Raw genomic sequence first — 20,472 nt, forward strand, 5'->3', positions numbered from 1 at the left:
GGAGATAAGAGTCTTGTGGACTTTCCTGCCTGGGCTGGCTTTGAACCATGATCCTCAGGTCTCAGCCTCCTGAGTAGTTAGGATTACAGGCGCGAGCCACCAGTGCCTGGCTGGGCATCACTTGATGAATGTCTGGGCTGGGAACGGGGTGGCCTGGGCACAAGCAGTGCCACTCCCCCACTGACAACCTCGGATCCCTGGGACTGTCACCAGCCTTGGCAAAAGCAGCCAGTCTGCTCTGAAACCCGAAAAAAAGCAGCAAAAAAAAAAAAAAAAAAAAGAAATAATTTCCAGGTGGGAGGTGCCCCAAGGCTTCCCATGTGGACATGGAGAACAGGTGGAGGGAGGCCTCTGGAGGACCCCTGGGCTGCAGCAGTGAGAGGCAGGATGGGAAAGGAAGAAACCATCCCTTTTGGTCTCAGAGAACAGCCTGCATGGAGGTATCCCTTTGCCCCTGGGCTGTCCTCAAAAGGGGTTCATTCTCCATTGAAGAGAGGCCAGGGCTGCAGATGCAGCTCGGTGGTTGAGCACTTGCGTGGCATCCATGAGACCCTGGGTTTCACTCTCCAGTGGGGGAGGGGGCGAGGGAGGAGGCCTCAGCCATCAGGTCCCCTCATCGGAGAGCTGGAGGCCAGTCCCAGCCCGCACCTGCTTCTCTCCAGCCCTGGCAGCTCACGGGGCAGGGAGCTCACTGGTGTTTATATCAGTTGAGGAGCCCCAGCCCTCCCACTTGGGGGGACTGGCACCTCTTTAGGGGAACAAAAATTTGTTTTTCTTTTACAAGGTCTGTTCATGACTTTGAATTGCACCTTTGAATTTCAGTTTGTATCCTTGTCTCAATTTTTACATTCAAAAAAGAAAGAAAACAATCATCTGTCATAGGAGTTCAGAGTAGATAAAAAAAAGTTACTATTCTAAGAAAATAGATTAATAAGAGAGAAAAGGCTTTAATGTTAAAAAGGTAAGGCTTCCCATAGCCTGGGTAGTGAGATTTGCCTAGTATGTATTTCATTTCTTTGAATAAAAGTCACTTACCATCAACATAGATATACACTCATACACTCAAAATACAACATAAGAAAGCACTGCTTAATAGGTGTGCAGAACTGTGATTAAATCCCCCAACTTCACTGTGAATAACCAACTGCAGACATTCAGCCATCTTAAAAGTTAAGCTTGGCCCTGGACTTGGGAGCTTCTTCTGAAGACTGGTAGCGCCACTCCTTTTTGTGAGGTGTTATGAGTGGGGCTACGATATCGCCATCCTAGGGGGAAGAGAGAGAAAAGCAGGGAATAGACAAAAGCCGGTCTCCAGCTTCCTCTCTGCAGACCTGTTTCGTGCAGGGTCGGCCCTCAGGATTCTCGGGATGATGCGTGCATGCCCTGTGCTTGGGTGTGAGGCCTCAGCAGACCAGCACCTTCGAGGTGCTGACTGGCTGGACACCCCTCCATGGAACACAACCCTGAGAAGGAGGCTGCCCTTGAGAGTCTAGCTTCTCTCTTACCTGATCACCTTTTTTTTTTGCCAGTCCTGGGCCTTGGACTCAGGGCCCAAGCACTGTCCCTGGCTTCTTTTTGCTCAAGGCTAGCACTCTGCCACTTGAGCCGCAGCGCCACTTCTGGCCATTTTCTATATATGTGGTGCTGGGGAATGGAGCTCAGGGCTTCATGTATATGAGGCAAACACTCTTGCCACTAGGCCATATCCCTAGCCTCTTACCTGATCACTTCTGAAAGAAATGGCCCAGGTCTATGAGATATCAATGAAAAGGAGGGAAGGGATGGCCAGGTTTAGTGGCTCACACCCGAATCCCCCTGGCTCAGGTTGTTCATGGACAGAGAGGTTCACAGCTTGAGGCCAGCCTGGGCAAAAAGTTAATAAGACCCCCCCATGTCAACAAAGCAAGCAAGTACGGTATTGTGTGCTTGTGGTCTGAGCTTTCGAGGGAGACACAGGTAAGAGGATCGCAGTTCAAGGTAGAAGCAAGGTCTTATCTGAATTGAAGAAAAGGGCTGGGGGCATGAGTGAGGCCCTGAGTTCAAACCCCAGTATTGACATAAACAAACATCCTTCCTGAGCCTGGCCTCTTTTGTGGCATCAAAAGATCCTGACAACCACCTGCAGCACAACAAATCTGACCAGAGCTTCCTCTAAAGCTCTGTACCCAGCCCCACTGAGGTACTTTACTGAGACCATAGCCTATTTGTGTGTTTTTATCCCCAATTAGAGTGAGACCCTTGGGACTAAGGAACTATGTCCACCTTCAGTACTGTCCCATCCCTGGTACCTAACACAGGGTAAAACAACAAAAACTCGATGAGTGGATGTACCTAGGTGCAAGGCATGCAAGTGCTCTAGTAGTGTCTACTCCCATCCCCAGGAAAAGCCTCTCCCAGTGCCGGGACATCTGCAGCCGGAGGTGTCAATGGTTTGCTTTCTGGGGCCACTCTGGTTGAGGTAGACATACCTCCTTACTCCCACGGACTCATCCAGCAGCATGCATGCGTGCTCATAATTACAGCAGCATGGCAGGTCTTAAATACTCAGTGACTCCTCCCCACTGTATGCAAGAAAAAAATAGCCAAGGTTTTCTACAATCTAGTATATTCCTCTCACCTTCTTACCACTCAACAACAGGCATGTTTCACTCTGGCCAGACAGGCTTCATTTGGTATTCTCACTCTCAGCTTGCTCACATGCAATGAGACCCCGCTACCACGCTCATCTGTCCTTCTCTACCCAGCCTAACCGGGCCCACCTCCCAGGAGAGAGGCTCCTCCTTTATGAGGCTTTGCCTGCAGCGAGCAGGCCCCTGGAATCTTCAAGAACCAACCCATTTCATGCCTCTGTAACTTGCTAATGTAGAGACTCACTGAGCTACTCTGGCACATGGAACTCTTTGCTTTATTCCCTTTAGTGCCAGATGCACAGGGGAAAACAGGCAACTCTAGCTGGGCGAACTGGCTCACGAATGTCATCCCAACTACTTGGGAGGCAGTGATTGACAACATGGTTTGAGGCCAGCCTGGATAGCAAAAGGATCAAAACTCCATCTCAACCAATAAGCTAGGCATGTCAGCTTGTGCCTGTCATCCCAGCTTTATGGGAAGCATAGGTAGGAGAACTGAGGTCCAAGACTGACCCAGTGAAAATACAAGGCACTTTGTAAAAAACAACTAAAGCAAAAAAATGGGATTGGGGATACTGCTCAAGTGGTAGAGTTGTTTGCGGGTAAGGTCTCCTGTCCTTGCCGGTGCCAAGCACTGGACTCTAATCTTCCTAACTCTGCCTCCCCAAGTAGCTTATTTGTTGAGACAGAGTCTTGCTAACTTTTTGCCCAATTTGGCCTGTAACCTTGATTTTCCCCTGAGTAGCTAGGATTATAGGTAGAGGCCACCATGCCTAACTCACTAAAAATTTAAATGAGAACTTTTCAGTCAACAGAAAAGAGTCCTTATGGCTTCTCCTTGAAAAAATAAAATACAAGGCAAGCACTTTTTTTATCCTTGCCAGTCCTGGGGCTTGAACTCAGGGCCTGAGCACTGTCCCTGGCTTCTTTTTGCTCAAGGCTGGCACTTTGCCAACTTGAGCCACAGTGCCACTTCTGGCCTTTTCTATTTATGTGGTGCTGAGGAATCGAACCTAGGGCTTCATGTATATGAGGCAAGCACTCTTGCCACTAGGCCATATTCCCAGCCCAATAAAATAAAATAAAGCCGGGCACTGATGGCTCATGCCTGCAATCCTAGCTACTCAGGAGGCTGAGATCTAAGGATTGTGGTTCAAAGCCAACTCGGGCAGAAAAGTCCATGACTCTTATCTCCAATTCAACACCAGAAAACCTGAAGTAGAGCTTGGGCTCAAGGTGATGGCGAGCTAACCTTTAGAACAAAAGAGCTTAGGGACAGCAGCCAAGCCCCAAGTTCAAGCCCCATGACCATCACCAACAGCAAAAGCACAGTATGGTAAGAGGCCACCTACCGGTGGCTTGGTGAAGTCTCGGACTTTGCACCACTGGACAAACTGTTGTGTAGCAGCAAACAGACTCTTTTCATCTGTCTTCTTACAGTACACACGAATCAGCTGCTCTGCAAATGTCTCTGGCAGGAAGCGTGAGACCTTTCCAAAAGAGAAGTTTCATTGTCACCTCCAATGCACATGTCAGGAGGTGTCAGCTGCTCTGCTGGCTCCTGAGCAAACAGTGTCAATGTTGTATTTAGAGCAGCAACACCTTACCTAGCATGTGCAAGGCCCTGGGTTCAACCCCCAGCACTTTATTCCAATGATAATCAAAGACAAACATCCAAGCTAACTGTCACATTGCAAAATAACGTTAACAGTATTATATCAATAAAATTACCTGTCTTATATTCTAAATACACCCTCCCTACACACACATAGACTCAAACAGAAGATGTGTAAATAGATATCTGTATTTGCGTGGCATCAACTGCCCTGCACCGACCTCTCACCAGGCCTCCAACACAAACACTGCATTTTCATTTATGTGTAGCAAACAGGGAAACCTGGATATTAAGATGGTTTAATACACACACACACACACACACACACACACACACACACACACACTTTCATTTTTAAAAATATACTACCAACCCCCAGACACAGACCAGGTAGCCTAGGTTGGCCTTATAACTGTCGACCTTTCTGCCTCAGCTTCCTAAGTGCTGGGGTTAGAGATGTACAACACCATGCCTGGTAAAACATGCTTTTCTAAAACTATACACAGTGGCTCCACAAACTTACTATAAAGATTTGTGAGACATATAGCACTAGATACATTTACTTTCCCTAAGTAGTCACCTGCTTTTTAGAAATCTTGATTGCTGTTCGGGGGTCCCTCTTGCCATAGAAGTGAACATGATCAATCGGATTCTTGTCTTTCATCCCATAGTCCATGTTGATAACCTTAATGAAAGTAATTTGTTTATTTGCTTTGTTTTTGTTGCCAGTCCTGGGGCATGGACTCAGGGCCTGAGCACTATCCCTGGCTTCTTTTTGCTCTACCTCTTGAGCCACAGCGCCACTTCTGGCTTTTTTCTATATATGTGGTGCTGAGGAATCGAACCCAGAGCTTCATGTATACGAGGCGAGCACTTTACCACTAGGTCATATTCCCAGCCCAATGAAAGTAATTTGTAAGGAGTCACCAGACAACCATGAAAATAGACTGAGGGTATAAAGGGCACCACAAGAAATGAGCAGGGCCCTCAGTGGAATATCTGATTATGGAAACACAATAGCTCTGTGCATGACCATCTGTGGGATTTTGGTTTAGAAATTGGAGGAGAAGGGGAATGTATTTGTGTCTAAATTGAGTAAATCAACACATACAATACGTTACACACTGGTTGACATCGGAGACACAACTTTTTTTTTTTTTTTGTGGCCGATTCTGGAGCTTAAACTCTGGGCTTTGACGCTGTCCCTAAACTTGTTTTACTCAAGGCTAGCACGCTCCACTTGAGGTACAGTGCCACGTTTTCCAGCCTTTTCTTAATAGTTTATTGGAGATAAGATTCTCACGGACTCCTTCCCAGGCCGGCTTTGAACCGTGATCCTCATATCTCAGCCTCCTGAGAAGCTAGGACTACAGATGTGAGCCACCAGTGCATGGCAGAGACTCAACTTTAAAATGCAGTTCAAAGGGCCAGTAATATGGCTTAGTGGTAGAATGTTTGCCTACCATGTATAAAGCCCTGGGTTCAATCCCTCAGTTCCAAATAAACAGAAAAATCTGGAAGTGGTGCTGTGGCTCAAGTGGTAAAGTGCTAGCCGTGAGCACAGAGAGGCTCAGTGACAGAGCCCAGGCCATGAGTTCAAGGCCTACGATCGGAAAACAAGACAAAACAATTCTAGTCCTTCAACCCCACCCTACAGATGCTTTGACTTAGGACATACAATTTATTTGGCAGAATGAACAATTAAAATCTAAATTAGCTGGAAGGAAATTAAGATAGAACTGTAAAGACAGCAGAATGTCTTGAAGGTCCAAGGAACTCCAATGCCTGCCAGGTAAGCAGGTAGCCTTTCAGGTAGCATTTGGCCTTTGGCCAAAGACAGCTATGAAGAGATCACCTTTCATCCAAAAAGTTGTTAAAAGAAAGGGACAAAGCATAGGCCTGTAGAGAAAATGTCCAAGGGGAACACTGTCTTAAGACTTGAGAGGAGTAAAAATCTAAGAATAATTTCATATGACAAAACAAGAGAAAATATAAGAAAGCTGTTGGCCTTCTCATAAGGGTGCAAAAGGGTTGGGGCTTTGGCTCAAGTGGTAGAGCATCTGCCTAGCAAGCACAAGGACCTGAGTTCTGAGTTCAATACCACCTTCCAACAAAAAGGCTGTAAGAAAATATTTGCAGCCTCTATAAAAATAGGAACCAAGAGGGCTGGGAATATGGCCTAGTGGTAGTGTAATTGCCTTGTATACATGAAACCCTGGGTACGATTCCTCAGCACCCCATATATAGAAAAACCCAGAAGTAGTGCTGTGGCCCAAGTGGTAGAGTGCTAGCCTTGAGAAAAATAAAGCCAGGGACAGTGTTCAAACCCTGAGTTCAAGCCCCAGGACTGGCAAAAAAAAAAAAAATCAAAATGTAAAATGTTCTATAAGGGCTGGGGATATGGCCTAGTGGCAAGAGTGCTTGTCTCATATACATGAGGCCCTGGGTTCAATTCCCCAGCACCACATATGCAGAAAATGGCCAGAAGTGGCGCTGTGGCTCAAGTGGCAGAGTACTAGCCTTGAGCAAAAAGAAGCCAGGGACAGTGCTCAGGCCCTGAGTCCAAGCCCCAGGACTGGCCAAAAAATAATAATAATAAAATAAAATAAAAATAAAATGTTCTATAAATCACAGGGCCACAATTATATTATACATACTAGCAAACAATCAGAGATAATTAAAAAGTGATAAGTAATGCTGCTTTTCTCAAGACTACAGGGGTTTACCTTTCCTCCTCCTATCTGTGGTGTATAGAGGGTTTATAATGAAGGACTTCTTCTGTGCCAGGGGAGGAGGTTCTGTCTTACATTCCTTTTCACATTGTCTGTTCTGGGACTCACTACTCACATCCACTATGAAGTCTTCCGCCTTCAGCTCGACCTCCAGGAGCACTTCATTAGGTTTTGCACAGGCAACCTCTTCTGGAAGATGTTCGTAGTCTTCCTAGAAAGGAGGAGAGTCCTCATGTTAGGGTGAGGGCTGTGCCAGCTGTTACCCTTCTACAGTTCCTAACACTTCCATCCTCCAAACAATCAGCATAAAACAATCCACACATTTCAAAAGGAAACCTGGCACTAAGCTATTAGTGCAATAGGATGAAGTTAAAGTGTAACACCCAATTGTTATGAGGTAGGGTGTTAGCTATTTGCTATCGCTTTCTGACAAATAGAGAAACTTTCCACAAGCCAGAGGATGTGTGTGTACACACACACACACACACACACACACACACACACACACACACACACACACACCTAACATGACATCATTTGAAGTTGAGCAAAATAAACACAGAAGGAAATTCCCACTGCTGAAGACAGGGATAATGCTGTGGCCCTCCTATGGCTGTCACAATGAGCCCAAGTGTCGTAAGCACCCACAAAATGCTCTGGGACACTAACCATCCCTGGGTATGTGCTCTGTCTGCTTATCGTAGCGCGAAGGGATCTCTCCCGGTCCTGTATTTCCACCAGATATAATATACAGGAATTTGCATGTTCTCAGTAAAGCCTTCTGGACAATAGCCAGCTATTAATAAAGGAGTGGGGGGGAGGAGCATTGTCAAAAGTTGCAGGTCAGGTTTTGGTTACATGGGTCAGTGTCCCTAGATCCCACATTGTTCAAGGCCAAGTGTAGTTAAACCAGGTCCTCAAAGTCTCAGCTGCACTCATTCAGGCACCTTACTTTGAGGGCCCTGCAACGGGTCAGTTACACCTGATGGATGTCTTCCATGAACAAATTAGTGCATCTCACTCAGGCTACAGTCCTCACCTAGAAAACAGGCCTGTGAGGATGGCAGGGCTGCAAAGATGAGGTGAGGATAAGCCCTGGTAGAACTCTGTGATGCATCCCTTGGAGGTTAGAGATTGTGGTAGCCTCGCACTGCCAGGAAGAACCCAGAGAAATCAACTCACCCTTTGGATCTTTTCTTTTCCCCCGGGCTGGGTCTCACCCACATACTTGTATAAATTACGGCATTCGATCTTTTTCAAAATCTCTCGTGCAGCGCTCAATCTGGGGTCAGAAGAGTATAAAATCTCCAGGAAAATGTGATCTGCCAATTGGATGAAATTTCAGGCATATTAAAATGAAAATATAAGAATTAATGACATACATATTTCTATATTACTGAAGTGGTTTCAAGAAGCAGCTCATAAATGCAGGCACATTGTAATCTTAACAATGTAATTTAAATAGACATACAACTGGGAAACTGAGAAGGGGGATATTGTCCAAAAAGAAATGTACCTGACTTATGTTACTGTAATCCCCTGTACATCACCTTTATAATAACAATAAAAAATTAAACACACACATATACACAATGTGTGTATATGAGAAATGAGAAAAACCTTTAAAAATATTTTCCAATGGATATCTTGGATTTCCCTCAAGGCAAACTAGTGCCTGAGGAAGGATAGATATGAACTAAAACTACAAGAGAGTTGATGACTGTCATCCATCCACTCTACTGGGGATGGGCAGGCACTAGAGGGAGACTGAAAACCTAAACCAGTAGATGATATCTGCAATGCTTATGAAAGCATAGAGGGCTGGGGGTAGAGAGTGGTAGAAAGCTTGAAAATAAAACACAGCTCTCAGTCCACCTAGTACCACCAAACCATCAATGTTACCCCATACCAGCCCAAGAGAGTTATGCTCAGTACTGAGAGGTAGAGCATAGTGCTAGAGTCTTTGAATCCCCAAAACTACAAAACAAGAAAACAAGAAGTGCATCCAGAAACAAGGATTTTAGGAAGCAAACAACAAACAAATCATGGCATCTTCATGTGATGAGCACTAGTGAACAGTAGAAAAGAACAAATAATCATGCATACAACTGGATGACTTGGAAAGATACAATGCTGGGAGAAAGGAAATGAACATGGAACAGTTCCATGGACATAAAAGTTTAGAAAAGACAAACAGCACTTATTTCTGTTGGGATATAATGTGAGTTCAAATCCCAGTACCACCAAAAAGAATATATATTTATATGGATTAACACAAATGGATGAGGATGTGAAGTGATATTTGATAAAAGCAAGTCTAGTAAATGCTAGGATTTGGGTAGTGCATACATACATATTCATTGTAAAAATTACCAACACTGCTGTGTATTTTTAATACTTCCCTCAAGATGTAGGAAACATTTAAAAATAAAGGACATCAGGTTGGTTTTTTTCTTTGTTTTTTTGCCAGTCCTGGGACTTGAACTCAGGGCCTGGGCACTGTCCCTGCACTTCTTTTGCTCAAGGCTAGCACTCTTGCTCTTGAACCACAGTGCCACTTCCAGCCTTTTCTGTTTATGGGGTACTGAGGAATTGAACCCAGGGCTTCATGCCTGCTAGGCAAGCACTCTACCACTAAGCCACATTTTCAGCCCAGGGCACTGAGGTTTTTAAACAAATATAATGTGAGCTAACTTTTGGGAAAGCCACAAAGGTAATGAAGGGGCCTTTGGTTTCTATTCCTTGAAGTCAGGTAGTTAAGGACAGTAAGGATTACCAACTTGCTCAGAAGACTATGTAAGAAAGACAGGATCCTTATATCTAATGACAGTGGGAAAGGCATCTTCCTGCTCTCCTGTGCACTGGAACAGAGGGCAAACACCGCCCACTGTCCTGTCTAGGACCTGCAGAGAGTCAGAGAGAGTTTAAATGGTACAATCCAAAGTAGGATCAGAACCAGGTGCTGATGGCTTACACCTGTATTCCTAGCTACTCAGTAGGTTGAGATCTGATAATTGAGGTTCAAAGTCAGCCTGAGCAGCAAAGTCCATGAGATTCTTACCTCTAATTAGCCACCAGAAAACTGGAAGTGTAGCTGTGGCTCAAAGCGGTAGTGTGTTAACCTTAAGCACAAAAGTTCAGGGACAGTGTCCAGGCCCTGAGTTCAAGCCTCATGACCAACAAAAAATAAAATAAAATAAAGTGGGACCAGTGGGGCAGGGCTTGTTAAGAAAGTGCTAATAAGGGCTGGGAGTGTGGCTTAGTGGTAGAGTGCTTACCTAGCATTCATGAAGCCCTGTGTCGATTCCTCAGCACCACATAAACAAAAAACACTGGAAGTGATGCTGTGGCTCAAATGGTAGAGTGCTAGCCTTGAGCAAAAAGAAGCCATGGACAGTGCTCAGGCCCTGAGTTCAAACTCCAATAATGGCAAAAAGAAAAAAGGACTGCTTAAGAAAGTGCTAACAAATCTTTTATTTATTTGTTTTTCCAAACTGATGTACAGAGAGGTTACAGTTTCATATGTTAGGCATTGGATACATTTCTTTTACTGTTTGTTACCTCTTCCCTCAGTGCTAATAAATCTTAAAGGGAAGTAGAGTAATTCATGGTACATGCTACATTTTCCAAATGGATGACCTCAACCTTGCTACAATGCATCAGTGCATCTCACCTACCATTGGGGGGGGGGGGGGGAACCACTGGGCATTAGGGAACCTGTACCAAGCCAGAGCTGTGTAGTTGTACACTCCAGGATCACATTAAAATGGATCCTTTTTTTTTCTTTTGGTCAGTCATGGGGCTTGAACTCTGGGCTGTGCGCTGTCCTTGAGCTCTTCAGCTTAAGGGTAGCACTCTACCACTTGAACCATAGCACTACTTCTGATTTTCTGGTGGTTAATTAAAGATAAGAGTCTCACTGGACTTTTTCCTGCCTGGGCTGGCTTTGAGCCATAATCCTCAGATCTCAGCCTCCTGAGTAGCAGCTGAGATTACAGGTGTGAGCCACCAGCGCCTGGCTGTATGATTGCTTTCTGATGACATTTTTAGTTTAAGAGACTAGAATTCTGACTAGTATGTACTTTCTTTTCTGTTCCCTTGGCTTCTTCAATCTTCTCCATCTATATTTTCCTAAGGACTACCAGACTTTCACTTCTCTTCCTTTCCACCTAAGCTGCAGAGTTTGTTTCTGCAGAAACATAGAAGGATGTTCCTAGCACCCTATGGTTTGCAATGAAGAAATTTTAAAGGTTTTTTTCCCCCCCTAGTATTAATCTGGTATTAACCCAGTTGTATACTAAGTCAGACAATACTGAATATTGAACACTTACATGCCAAGTCTATATTAGGAGCTGTGTTTCATTTAAGCATTAAAACAGAACTGTGTACTAGGAATGTACCTCCTTTTGGTTTGAGGAAACTAAAGTTCAGAGACATTAAAACACTTTACTGGGCTCACCTTGTTAGTATAAGGCAAAGATACCCTAAAAGAATAATGGGGCTGGGGATATATATGGCCTAGTGGCAAGAGTGTTTGCCTCGTATACATGAAGCCCTGGTTCAATTCCCCAGCACCACATATACAGAAAATGGCCAGAAGTGGCGCTGTGGCTCAAGTGGCAGAGTGCTAGCCTTGAACAAAAAGAAGCCAGGGACAATGCTCAGGCCCTGAGTCCAAGCCCCAGGACTGCCAAAAAAAAAAAAAAGAATAAGATCACTTAGGAAGCAAAAATAGATTTGAACTTTTAGAGAATAACCCATCTGCAATCCAGGGACAGCTTATACCACATGTGAGCCGGATGTCACCTGAGTCTTACCCGTCAGCTTGGTGAAGGCCTCCATGTCGTCGATTGCTGTAGAAATGCGATACTTCTTCCCTTCAGCACCTTCAATCTCTAGGTAGGGGTCTGCTTTGAGGAAGGCATCTGTAATCCTAAAATCATTTGGTGAACACAATTAGAGAAACTTTGAATATTTGCTTCATATACTTGGACTTTTCTTTATATCATGTAAATCTTACACACACACACACACACACACACACACACACACACACACACACACACACACACACACACACACACACACACCCCCGAATACTTAGGGGACCTTTCTACTTTAGAAAAATAAAATTTGGGCATATGATATCCAAAAGACATCACTTTTTTTTTTTCCTTCTTCAGTCCTTACTTAGATCTTAGATCTCAGCCTCCTTAGTTAGGATTACAGGAGTGAGCCATGGGTGCTTGGCTTCAAAACAAATTGATTGGGGTCAAAATTCCTCGCGGGGGGGGGGGGTGGTCTCTGAGCACGTACAGACTAAACCTTTTGTGCAGACAAAAAAGGTAGAATTCCTGTTAGCTTTACCATTTGCTAAAAAATAAATATTTCACAGGATAAGGACAATCACTTTAATCTTCAAAAATCAATTTTTAAATTAATTGCCAGTGTCAATTCTTCATATCTCACCACCCCTCACGTTGGTGACTAATACCTGCCAGGGTCCAAGGCCACCCTGAAGTGTCCCTTCCTGTGTCACCTAAGCCAGTTATTCTTCCTCCTCTGTACAACCATCCTCATTTCCTACTTCTCCCTCTAATTCACTTCAACTTATGCTAGTTTTTGTTTAAGGAAACCCCTCTAGTGACTCACTTAAAATTTATTATCGGGCTGGGGATATGGCCTAGTGGCAAGAGTGCCTGCCTCATATACATGAGGCCCTGGGTTCGATTCCCCAGCACCATATATACAGAAAATGGCCAGAAGTGGCGCTGTGGCTCAAGTGGCAGAGTGCTAGCCTTGAGCAAAAAAGAAGCCAGGGACAGTGCTCAGGCCCTGAGTCCAAGCCCCAGGACTGGCCAAAAAAAAAAAAAAAAATTATTATCCACTTTATCTAGAAATCTCAACTTGAGCCAAGTGTGAAAATTAGGCAAAGCACCATAGAAGATGTTACAGGGAAATTAAGAACCCACTTCCTTACATTGTATCGATGATGTTGCCCACTTTGTGCTGATAAGCTCTTCGGTGTAAACAGTTGCGAGTGTGGAACATGTCATACAGATTCCCAACCTCCTGTCCAAAACATGGTAGAAATATGAATGTGGGATCTGATAGTTGATAAGTATATAAGAGAAGGAAAAAGGATGGTGGCAGACAAGAAGGATTTATGAAGGGGCTGTGCTGTTAGAATCCCAGAGGCCATGAGATGATGGGGTGAAGCTATCTACTGGTATACAACTTTCATTCTCAGTGAAGTAAAATCTACTGTCTGTCCTAACTTTGTGACAAGGGGATAAGGAAAGAGACTGAACCCATGGGCCTCATATATACTAAGAACTATATCTCCCAGAGAGCCTTCATATTGTGTTAGACATCCTAAACACATCTTTGAATCTTCCCAATAACTCCAGGAAACAGTTATTGTCATTCTTTTATTCTTCATTCCTTTTTTCGGTTATAGGGCTGGAACTGTGGGCCTGGGCACTGCCCCTGAGCTCTTTAGCCTAAGGCTAGTGCTCTACCACTTGAGCCACAGCACCACTTCTGGTTTTCTGATGGTTGGAGATAAGGGTCTCCCAGACTTTCTTGCCCTGGCTGGCTTTTGAACCATGATCCTCAGATCTCAGCCTCCAGAGTCGCTAGGATTATAGGCATGAATCACCTGTGCGCTGGCTTATTTTCATTCTTGTAATACTTTTTTTTTTTTTTGCCAGTCCTGGGGCTTGAACTCAGGGCCTAAGTACTATCCCTGGCTTCTTTTTCGCTCAAGGATAGCACTCTAGCACAGTGTCACTTCTGGCTTTTTTTTTTTCTATAAATGTGGTGCTGAGGAATCGAACCCAGGGCTTCATGTATACGAGGCAAGCACTCTACCACTAGGTCATATTCCCAGCCCTCATTCTTGTAATACTTTCTAGGGGTAATACTGTCATACTCCAGAATTACATAATTATCATCAGGTACCTAGTAAAGTCAAAACTCCAACTCTGGAGTTACTAATTTTTTACTATTTTCTTTTCTTTCTGTTAAGGGCCTGGGCACTGTCCCTAAGCTCCCTTTGCTCAAGGCTAGCACACTACCCCTTGAGCTACAGCACTGCTTTTGGCTTTTTCTGTGATCAATTTGGAGATGAAAGTCTCAAGGAGGACTTTCCTGCTCTAGCTGGCTTCAAACCTCAATAATCAGATTTCAGCTTCCCAAGTAGCTAGGATTACAGGCATGAGCCACCAGCTCCTGGCTGTCCCTTAGCTTTTTCACTCAAGGCTGGCACTCTACCATTTGAGTCACAGCTCCACTTTCCAACTTTTTTTGGTGCTTTTTGGAGATAAGAGTCTCATGGACTCTTCTGCCCAAGCTGGCTTTGAACCTCAGATCTTAGTTTCCTGAGTAGCTAGGGTTATAGACATTAAGCACCAGCACCTGGCAGTTTTAAACTCTTCTATGCCTTAATCTGCTCACGGTGCTATGGTGTAAATATGTGTGTCCCCAGAAAAACTCATATTAAAATTAGGTCCCAAAGGGGCTGGGAATGTGGCTTAGCGGTAGAGTGCTTGCCTAGCATGCATGAAGCCCTGGGTTCGAGTTCTCAGTACCACATGTACAGAAAAAGGTGGAAGTAATGCTGTGGCTCAAGTGGTAGAGTGCTAGCCTTGAGCAAAAGGAAGCCAGGGACAGTGCTCAGGCCCTGAGTCCAAGCTCCAGGACTGGAAAAAAAAAAAGTGATCTCTTCCCTCCTGAAAGGATTAATGTAGTTCCTGGGAGAGTGAGTACAGAAGAGCATGCTGTTGTAAAGCCAACCTGGCACTTCCTTTCTTTCTCTGCAGTATTTCCTGCTTGCCCTTCTGGCTTTCCACCATGCATGGAAAAGTAAATAATCCTTACTATACTCTTGGATCGCCATAAAACACACTAAGACAAATACAGTGCAGTATAAGTAAAATAAACAAAAAACACCTTAAGATAACACATGCTGTGCATTCAGAGAAAACCAATAGTTTGCCACTTCTTCTTTTTTTTTTTTTTCCAAATTGCCAAGTAGTTATCTCCAGACCAGGAAGTCCATGATTCTTTTTTCATCTGATATGATTTACCTTTTCTCTAGTACAAATATGCTTCTCATCCTCCACTTCACAGACACGGACAAACTTAAGAAAGCGCTTGTAATCAAAGTTATTTTGGATTCCAAGATGATGACAGTCCCTAGAAAATTCCAAAGCACAGAGATGAAATTTTTTTTTCAACAAGGAAACTATCCTATATATCAATACTCAATTCATATAAAGATCTCCAGAAACATTTCTGGAGTATCCGGGTCATACCTGGCAAAATAATCCCATTTGTCGACATCAATGCCATTTCTTTTATTAGCCACGATTTCATACAGGAAACTTTTCTGTTTAGGACGTCCTTTGTACTGCCACTGGAAGCCAAGAAAACCCACCGGAAGTTTTAGTTTGAGGTTTGGAGTCATCCCACGCAGACAAATCTGTGAGACTCTCACCTCCAATTAACCAGTCAAAAGCCAGAACTGGGGGTGTAGCAAATGGTAGAGTGCCAGCCTTGAGAGAAAAAGCTAAATGCAAGTCAAGGCATTTGAGTTCAAGCCCTAATACCAGTACAACAAACAAACAAACAAACAACTAAAAATCTCAAAGGAAAATTATTTTCCAACTTATTTCTTAACTAAAGATAATACATGGGGCTGGGAATGTGGCTTAGCGGTAGAATGCTTGCCTAGCATTCATGAAGCCCTGGGTTCAATTCCTCAGCACCACATAAACAGAAAAAGCCAGAAGTGGTGCTGTGGCTCAAGAGGTAGAGTGCTAGACTTGAGCAAAAAGAAGCCAGGGCCAGGGACAGTGCTCAGTCTCAAGCCCCAGGACTGGCAAAAAACAACAACAACAAAAATATACTATGAAAGATCAAAAAGGAAATAAAATAGATTTTCCACTTGAATGAGTTCATCTTTAAGTATTTCAAATATGTTAATCATAATGAATAAACAAGATGTACCTTTTTTTTATTTTTGCCAGTCCTGGGCCTTGAACTCAGGGCCTGAGCGCTATCCCTGGCTTCTTTTTGCTCAAGGCTAGCACTCTGCCACTTGAGCCACAGAGCTACTTCTGGCCGTTTTCTATATATGTGGTGCTGGGGAATGGAACCCAGGGCTTCCTATATATGAGGCAAGCACTCTTGCCACTAGGCCATATTCCTAGCCCCAAGATGTACACTTTTGTAGCTAGGGACATATTTGTAATCCTAGCACTTAGGAGGCTGAGGCAGAGATCACAAGTTCAAGACTAGCCTTGGACATATAGTAAGTTACAGCCTGAACTACACACCAAGATCTTGTCTTAAACCAAACCAAACAAAATAAGATTTACATTTTGAACCTCCTGCTTCTATCTCCCAAGTACTGGTCTTATAGATATATGCCACTAATTAAGAAAGCAACTTCTAAACAACTCAAGATGTGAGAAAACATATTTTTTGCATTATTGGGTAGAAATATATAACATATTTTATCATTTAGCCCCTCTTAAGTAGTCAAAATTGTACCTCTTAAGGAATTAAGAATAGACTAGCTGAATGCTGGTGGTTTACACTTGTAAACCCAGCCACTCAGGAAGCTGAGATTTGGAGGATCTAGATTCAAAGTCAGCCTAGGCAGAAAATCTCAAAGACTCCATCTTCAAAATCACTAGCCAAAAGTAGGCCAGGAGATGTGGCTTAAGTGGCAGAGCACCAGCCCAACAAGCAAGGCTGGAAATCATGAGATCCTGAGTTAAAATCACAGTACCACCAAAAAAAAAAAAAATTAGACTAGCTGATGGTGTGGTTTATTTGCATGTGTGAAAATAGAACAATAAAACCTGTTGGAATTCTTAAAGATGGGGGAGTGGGACAGAGTGACAAAGGGGGTGGGGTTGATCAGAACACTTAGTATAAATGTGTGGGAACACAGATCACAGTGAAACCTCCCTTGTACAAATAATCCATGGTTAAAGAAAAAAATATGTGAGGTAAAAAGCACCAGTGAGATCAAATTAAGTTGAATACAAACTTACCAAAGATCCTTTGACTGGTGAGTCAAGTATTCCAGCAATTTGTTCCTTGATAAAGCAAATATCTTCTTCAGGGATGAGACCGTAATGTTTCATGACATCTCTGAGTCCATTAGAATCAATCAGATGCTCAAACATGTGAACCGAGCCCTGTTCATGCTAGGAAAAGTCAGGATAACATAGCCTGTTACAAACACTAGCTATGGGTTGGGGATATGGCCTAGTGGCAAGAGTGCTTGCTTCATATACGTGAGGCCCTGGGTTTGATTTCCCAGCACCACATATACAGAAAATGGCCAGAAGTGGCGCTGTGGCTCAAGTGGCAGAGTGCTAGCCTTGAGCAAGAAGAAGCCAGGGACAGTGCTCAGGCCCTGAGTCCAAGCCCCAGGACTGGCCAAAAACAACAACAACAACAACAAAAACAAACACTAGCTAATCAGGGGACTTGATTACATGAATTAGTTGTTGTGGTTTTTGTTTGTTTGTTTTTTGGTGCAGGTGTTGGAGCTTGTACTCAGGACCTGAGTACTGTCCCTGAGCCTTCTTGCACAAGGCTAGCAATCTACCACTGGAGCCACAGTTGTCTACTTCTGGCCCTTTGGTGGTTAATCAGAGATAAGAGATAAGAATCTCAAAGACTTTCCTGCCTTGGCTGGCTTTGAACTGTCATCATCAGATCTCAGCCTCCTGAGTAGCTAGGATTACAGGTGAGAGCTACTGGCACCTGGCCCACAAATGGTTTTGGATTCTAGATAATTCTGAGATAGGATTCTACTTCATGTTTATTGCCTAGTCTCACAATGTCTAAAATCTGTCAAACTGTGTGACTATTTTACCAGTCTTTTACAATCCATGCTAATTATTTCAAAATAAATAGACCAAATACATTTTATGACATATAAGTGTTTACGGTACCCAGAAAACTATTACTAGGTCATATAGGTAGGGTTTCCCCCCTCCTCCTTTTTTGTCAGTCCTGGGATTGAACTCAGGTCCTGGGCTCTGTCCCTGAGATTCTTTTGCTCAAGTCCAGCACTCTACCATTTGAACCACAGAGCCACTTCTGGCTTTTTCTGTTTATGTGGTACTGAGGAATTGAACCCAGGGATTCATGCATGTCAGGAAGCACTCTACCGCTAAGCCAATAGCACCTAGAATCCTCTTTTAATGAGTATCACTTTAAGAATTAGTTCTTTTTTTTTTTTCATCAGGGTTGGAATGTGAAATTAAAAATCCAGTGAGAGGGCTGCGAATGTGGCCTAGTGGTAGAGTGCTTGCCTTGTATACATGAAGCCCTGGGTTCAATTCCTCTGCACCACATATATAGAAAAAGCCAGAGTAGCACTGTGGCTCAAGTGGTAGAGTGCTAGCCTTGAGCAAAAAGAAGCCAGGGACAGTGCTCAGACCCAAGCTCAGTCCAAGTCCCAGGACTGGCAAAAACAAAACAAAACCAAAAATCCAGTTAGTACTTCCATCTAGTGGCAAAAAGGGTTATGGCAACCTTGCCAGTATATTCAAATGGTCATTGCTTTAAGTCAGGACTTGAGTTGATTCTGGACTTTTTTTTTTTTTTTTTGGCCAGTCCTGGGCCTTGGACTCAGGGCCTGAACATGTCCCTGGCTTCTTCCCGCTCAAGGCTAGCACTCTGCCACTTGAGCCACAGCGCCGCTTCTGACCGTTTTCTGTATATGTGGTGCTGGGGAATCGAACCTAGGGCCTCGTGTATCCGAGGCAGGCACTCTTGCCACTAGGCTATATCCCCAGCCCTGATTCTGGACTTTTGATAGTGCTTCTTCTCATTTGTTCACAATTACTGCAAAGGTCAAATGGACCCTGAAGACATCTTCCCTGGTCTTTAAAAAAATTAATAATTACGTATTTATTGTCAAAGTGATGTACAGATGGGTTACAGTTTCATACTGACCTGGTCTTAACAAAATTCATGAGCTGGTGAGGTGGGTAACGTGTTTCTTGCCTGTAGTCCAACCTGTAATCCAGGGGGCTGAGGATCATGGTTTGAAGTCCCTGTGAGACTCTTATCTCCAATTAATTACTCAAAAAAACCCAAAGCAGTGCTGTGCCTCAAAGTGGTAGAGTGCTAGCCTTGAGCAAAAGAGCTAAGAGACAGCATCCAGGCCCCAAGTTCAAGCCCCACAACCAACAAAATACAAAACAAAAAACAAAACTAATGAACTGGGCAAAAGTGTCTCACACTTGTAATTTCAGCTACTCAGGAAGCTGAGGTCTGGAGGATCAAAGTTAAAGTCAGTCCTGGCCGAAAAGTCTGTAAGATTCTTTTTTTTTTTTTTTGGCCAGTCCTGGGCCTTGGACTCAGGGCCTGAGCACTGTCCCTGGCTTCTTTTTGCTCAAGGCTAGCACTCTACCACTTGAGCCACAGCGCCACTTCTGGCCATTTTCTATATATATGTGGTGCTGGGGAAACGAACCAAAGGCTTCATGTATATGAGGCAAGCACTCTTGCCACTAGGCCATATTCCCAGCCCCTCTGTAAGATTCTTGTCTCCAAAATAACCACCAAAACGCCAGAGGAGGAGTTGTGGTTCAAATGGTAGAGTGCTAGCCTTGAATGAAAAAGCCAAGTGGGAGTGAGGCAGCCCTAGTACTGGCATTAAATAGACAAGTACATAAACAAAACAAATTGGTAAACCAAACACTAGGAGAGATATTTACAAAATATATACCTGACATTATATATAAAATTCAAACAGATCAATAATAAATAGGCAATCAAAAACCTTTCATGAGGGCTGGGAATATGGCCTAGTGGCAAGAGTGCTTGACTCGTATACATGAAGCCCGGGGTTCGATTCCCCAGCACCACATATATAGAAAATGGCCAGAAGTGGCGCTGTGGCTCAAGTGGCAGAGTGCTAGCCTTGAGCAAAGAGAAGCCAGGGACAGTGCTCAGGCCCTGAGTTCAAGGCCCAGGACTGGCAAAAAAAAAAAATCTTTCATGAGAGGTGCTGGGAGTTGACTCTAGGCAAGTGATCTATTAGTAAGCCATATACCAGCATTTCAACAACTTTTTGTTTGGTTGTGGGTGCTATCCCTGAGCTTTTTGCACAAGGCTAGCTCTCTACCACTTTGAGCCATAGCATTACTTAACAGATTTCAATGGTTAATTGGATTTTCCTGCCTAGGCTGGCTTCAAACCAAGATCCTCAGATCTCAGTCTTCTGAGTAGCTAGGATTACAGGGGTAAACCACCAGTGCCCAGCTCAATAACACTTCTTTTTTAAAAAGTAAAACATTAAAAGAACTCTTCACACATGCTTACAAAAGATATAGCAATAAAGTGCAAGGTATAAAGTACAGGAAATAGAGGCAATAAACTATGGTTTATTACATGGAGGCAGTAAATGATCAAGATAATTCAGAAGGGGCTAATCTACAAGATGAAACATCAGGGC

The 20,472-nt window shown here is 43.8% G+C and overlaps 1 protein-coding gene across 3 annotated transcripts in view; it reads right to left on the reverse strand.

Annotated features, from left to right (window-relative positions):
* Samhd1 (SAM and HD domain containing deoxynucleoside triphosphate triphosphohydrolase 1) overlaps positions 1–20,472 on the reverse strand; it is a 42,422-nt gene that overhangs the window by 1,760 nt on the left and 20,190 nt on the right. The window contains exons 7-16 of one of the 3 annotated variants that reach the window (XM_048349139.1): positions 17,045–17,200; positions 15,296–15,396; positions 15,068–15,176; positions 12,958–13,049; positions 11,795–11,910; positions 8,160–8,299; positions 7,093–7,188; positions 4,826–4,930; positions 3,983–4,120; positions 932–1,265 (exon numbers count right to left, since the gene is read on the reverse strand). In XM_048349139.1, the coding sequence (XP_048205096.1) occupies positions 1,164–1,265; positions 3,983–4,120; positions 4,826–4,930; positions 7,093–7,188; positions 8,160–8,299; positions 11,795–11,910; positions 12,958–13,049; positions 15,068–15,176; positions 15,296–15,396; positions 17,045–17,200 (1,155 nt within the window). In that variant the 3' untranslated portion in view covers positions 932–1,163. Of the gene's footprint in view, positions 1–931; positions 1,266–2,006; positions 2,562–3,982; positions 4,121–4,825; positions 4,931–7,092; positions 7,189–8,159; positions 8,300–11,794; positions 11,911–12,957; positions 13,050–15,067; positions 15,177–15,295; positions 15,397–17,044; positions 17,201–20,472 lie in introns of those variants that run through there. The other 2 variants (XM_048349141.1, XM_048349140.1) reach the window with 2 other exon arrangements.

This window comes from Perognathus longimembris, chromosome 6 (genome assembly GCF_023159225.1).
Source record: "Perognathus longimembris pacificus isolate PPM17 chromosome 6, ASM2315922v1, whole genome shotgun sequence".
Taxonomy (NCBI): Eukaryota; Metazoa; Chordata; class Mammalia; order Rodentia; family Heteromyidae; genus Perognathus; species Perognathus longimembris.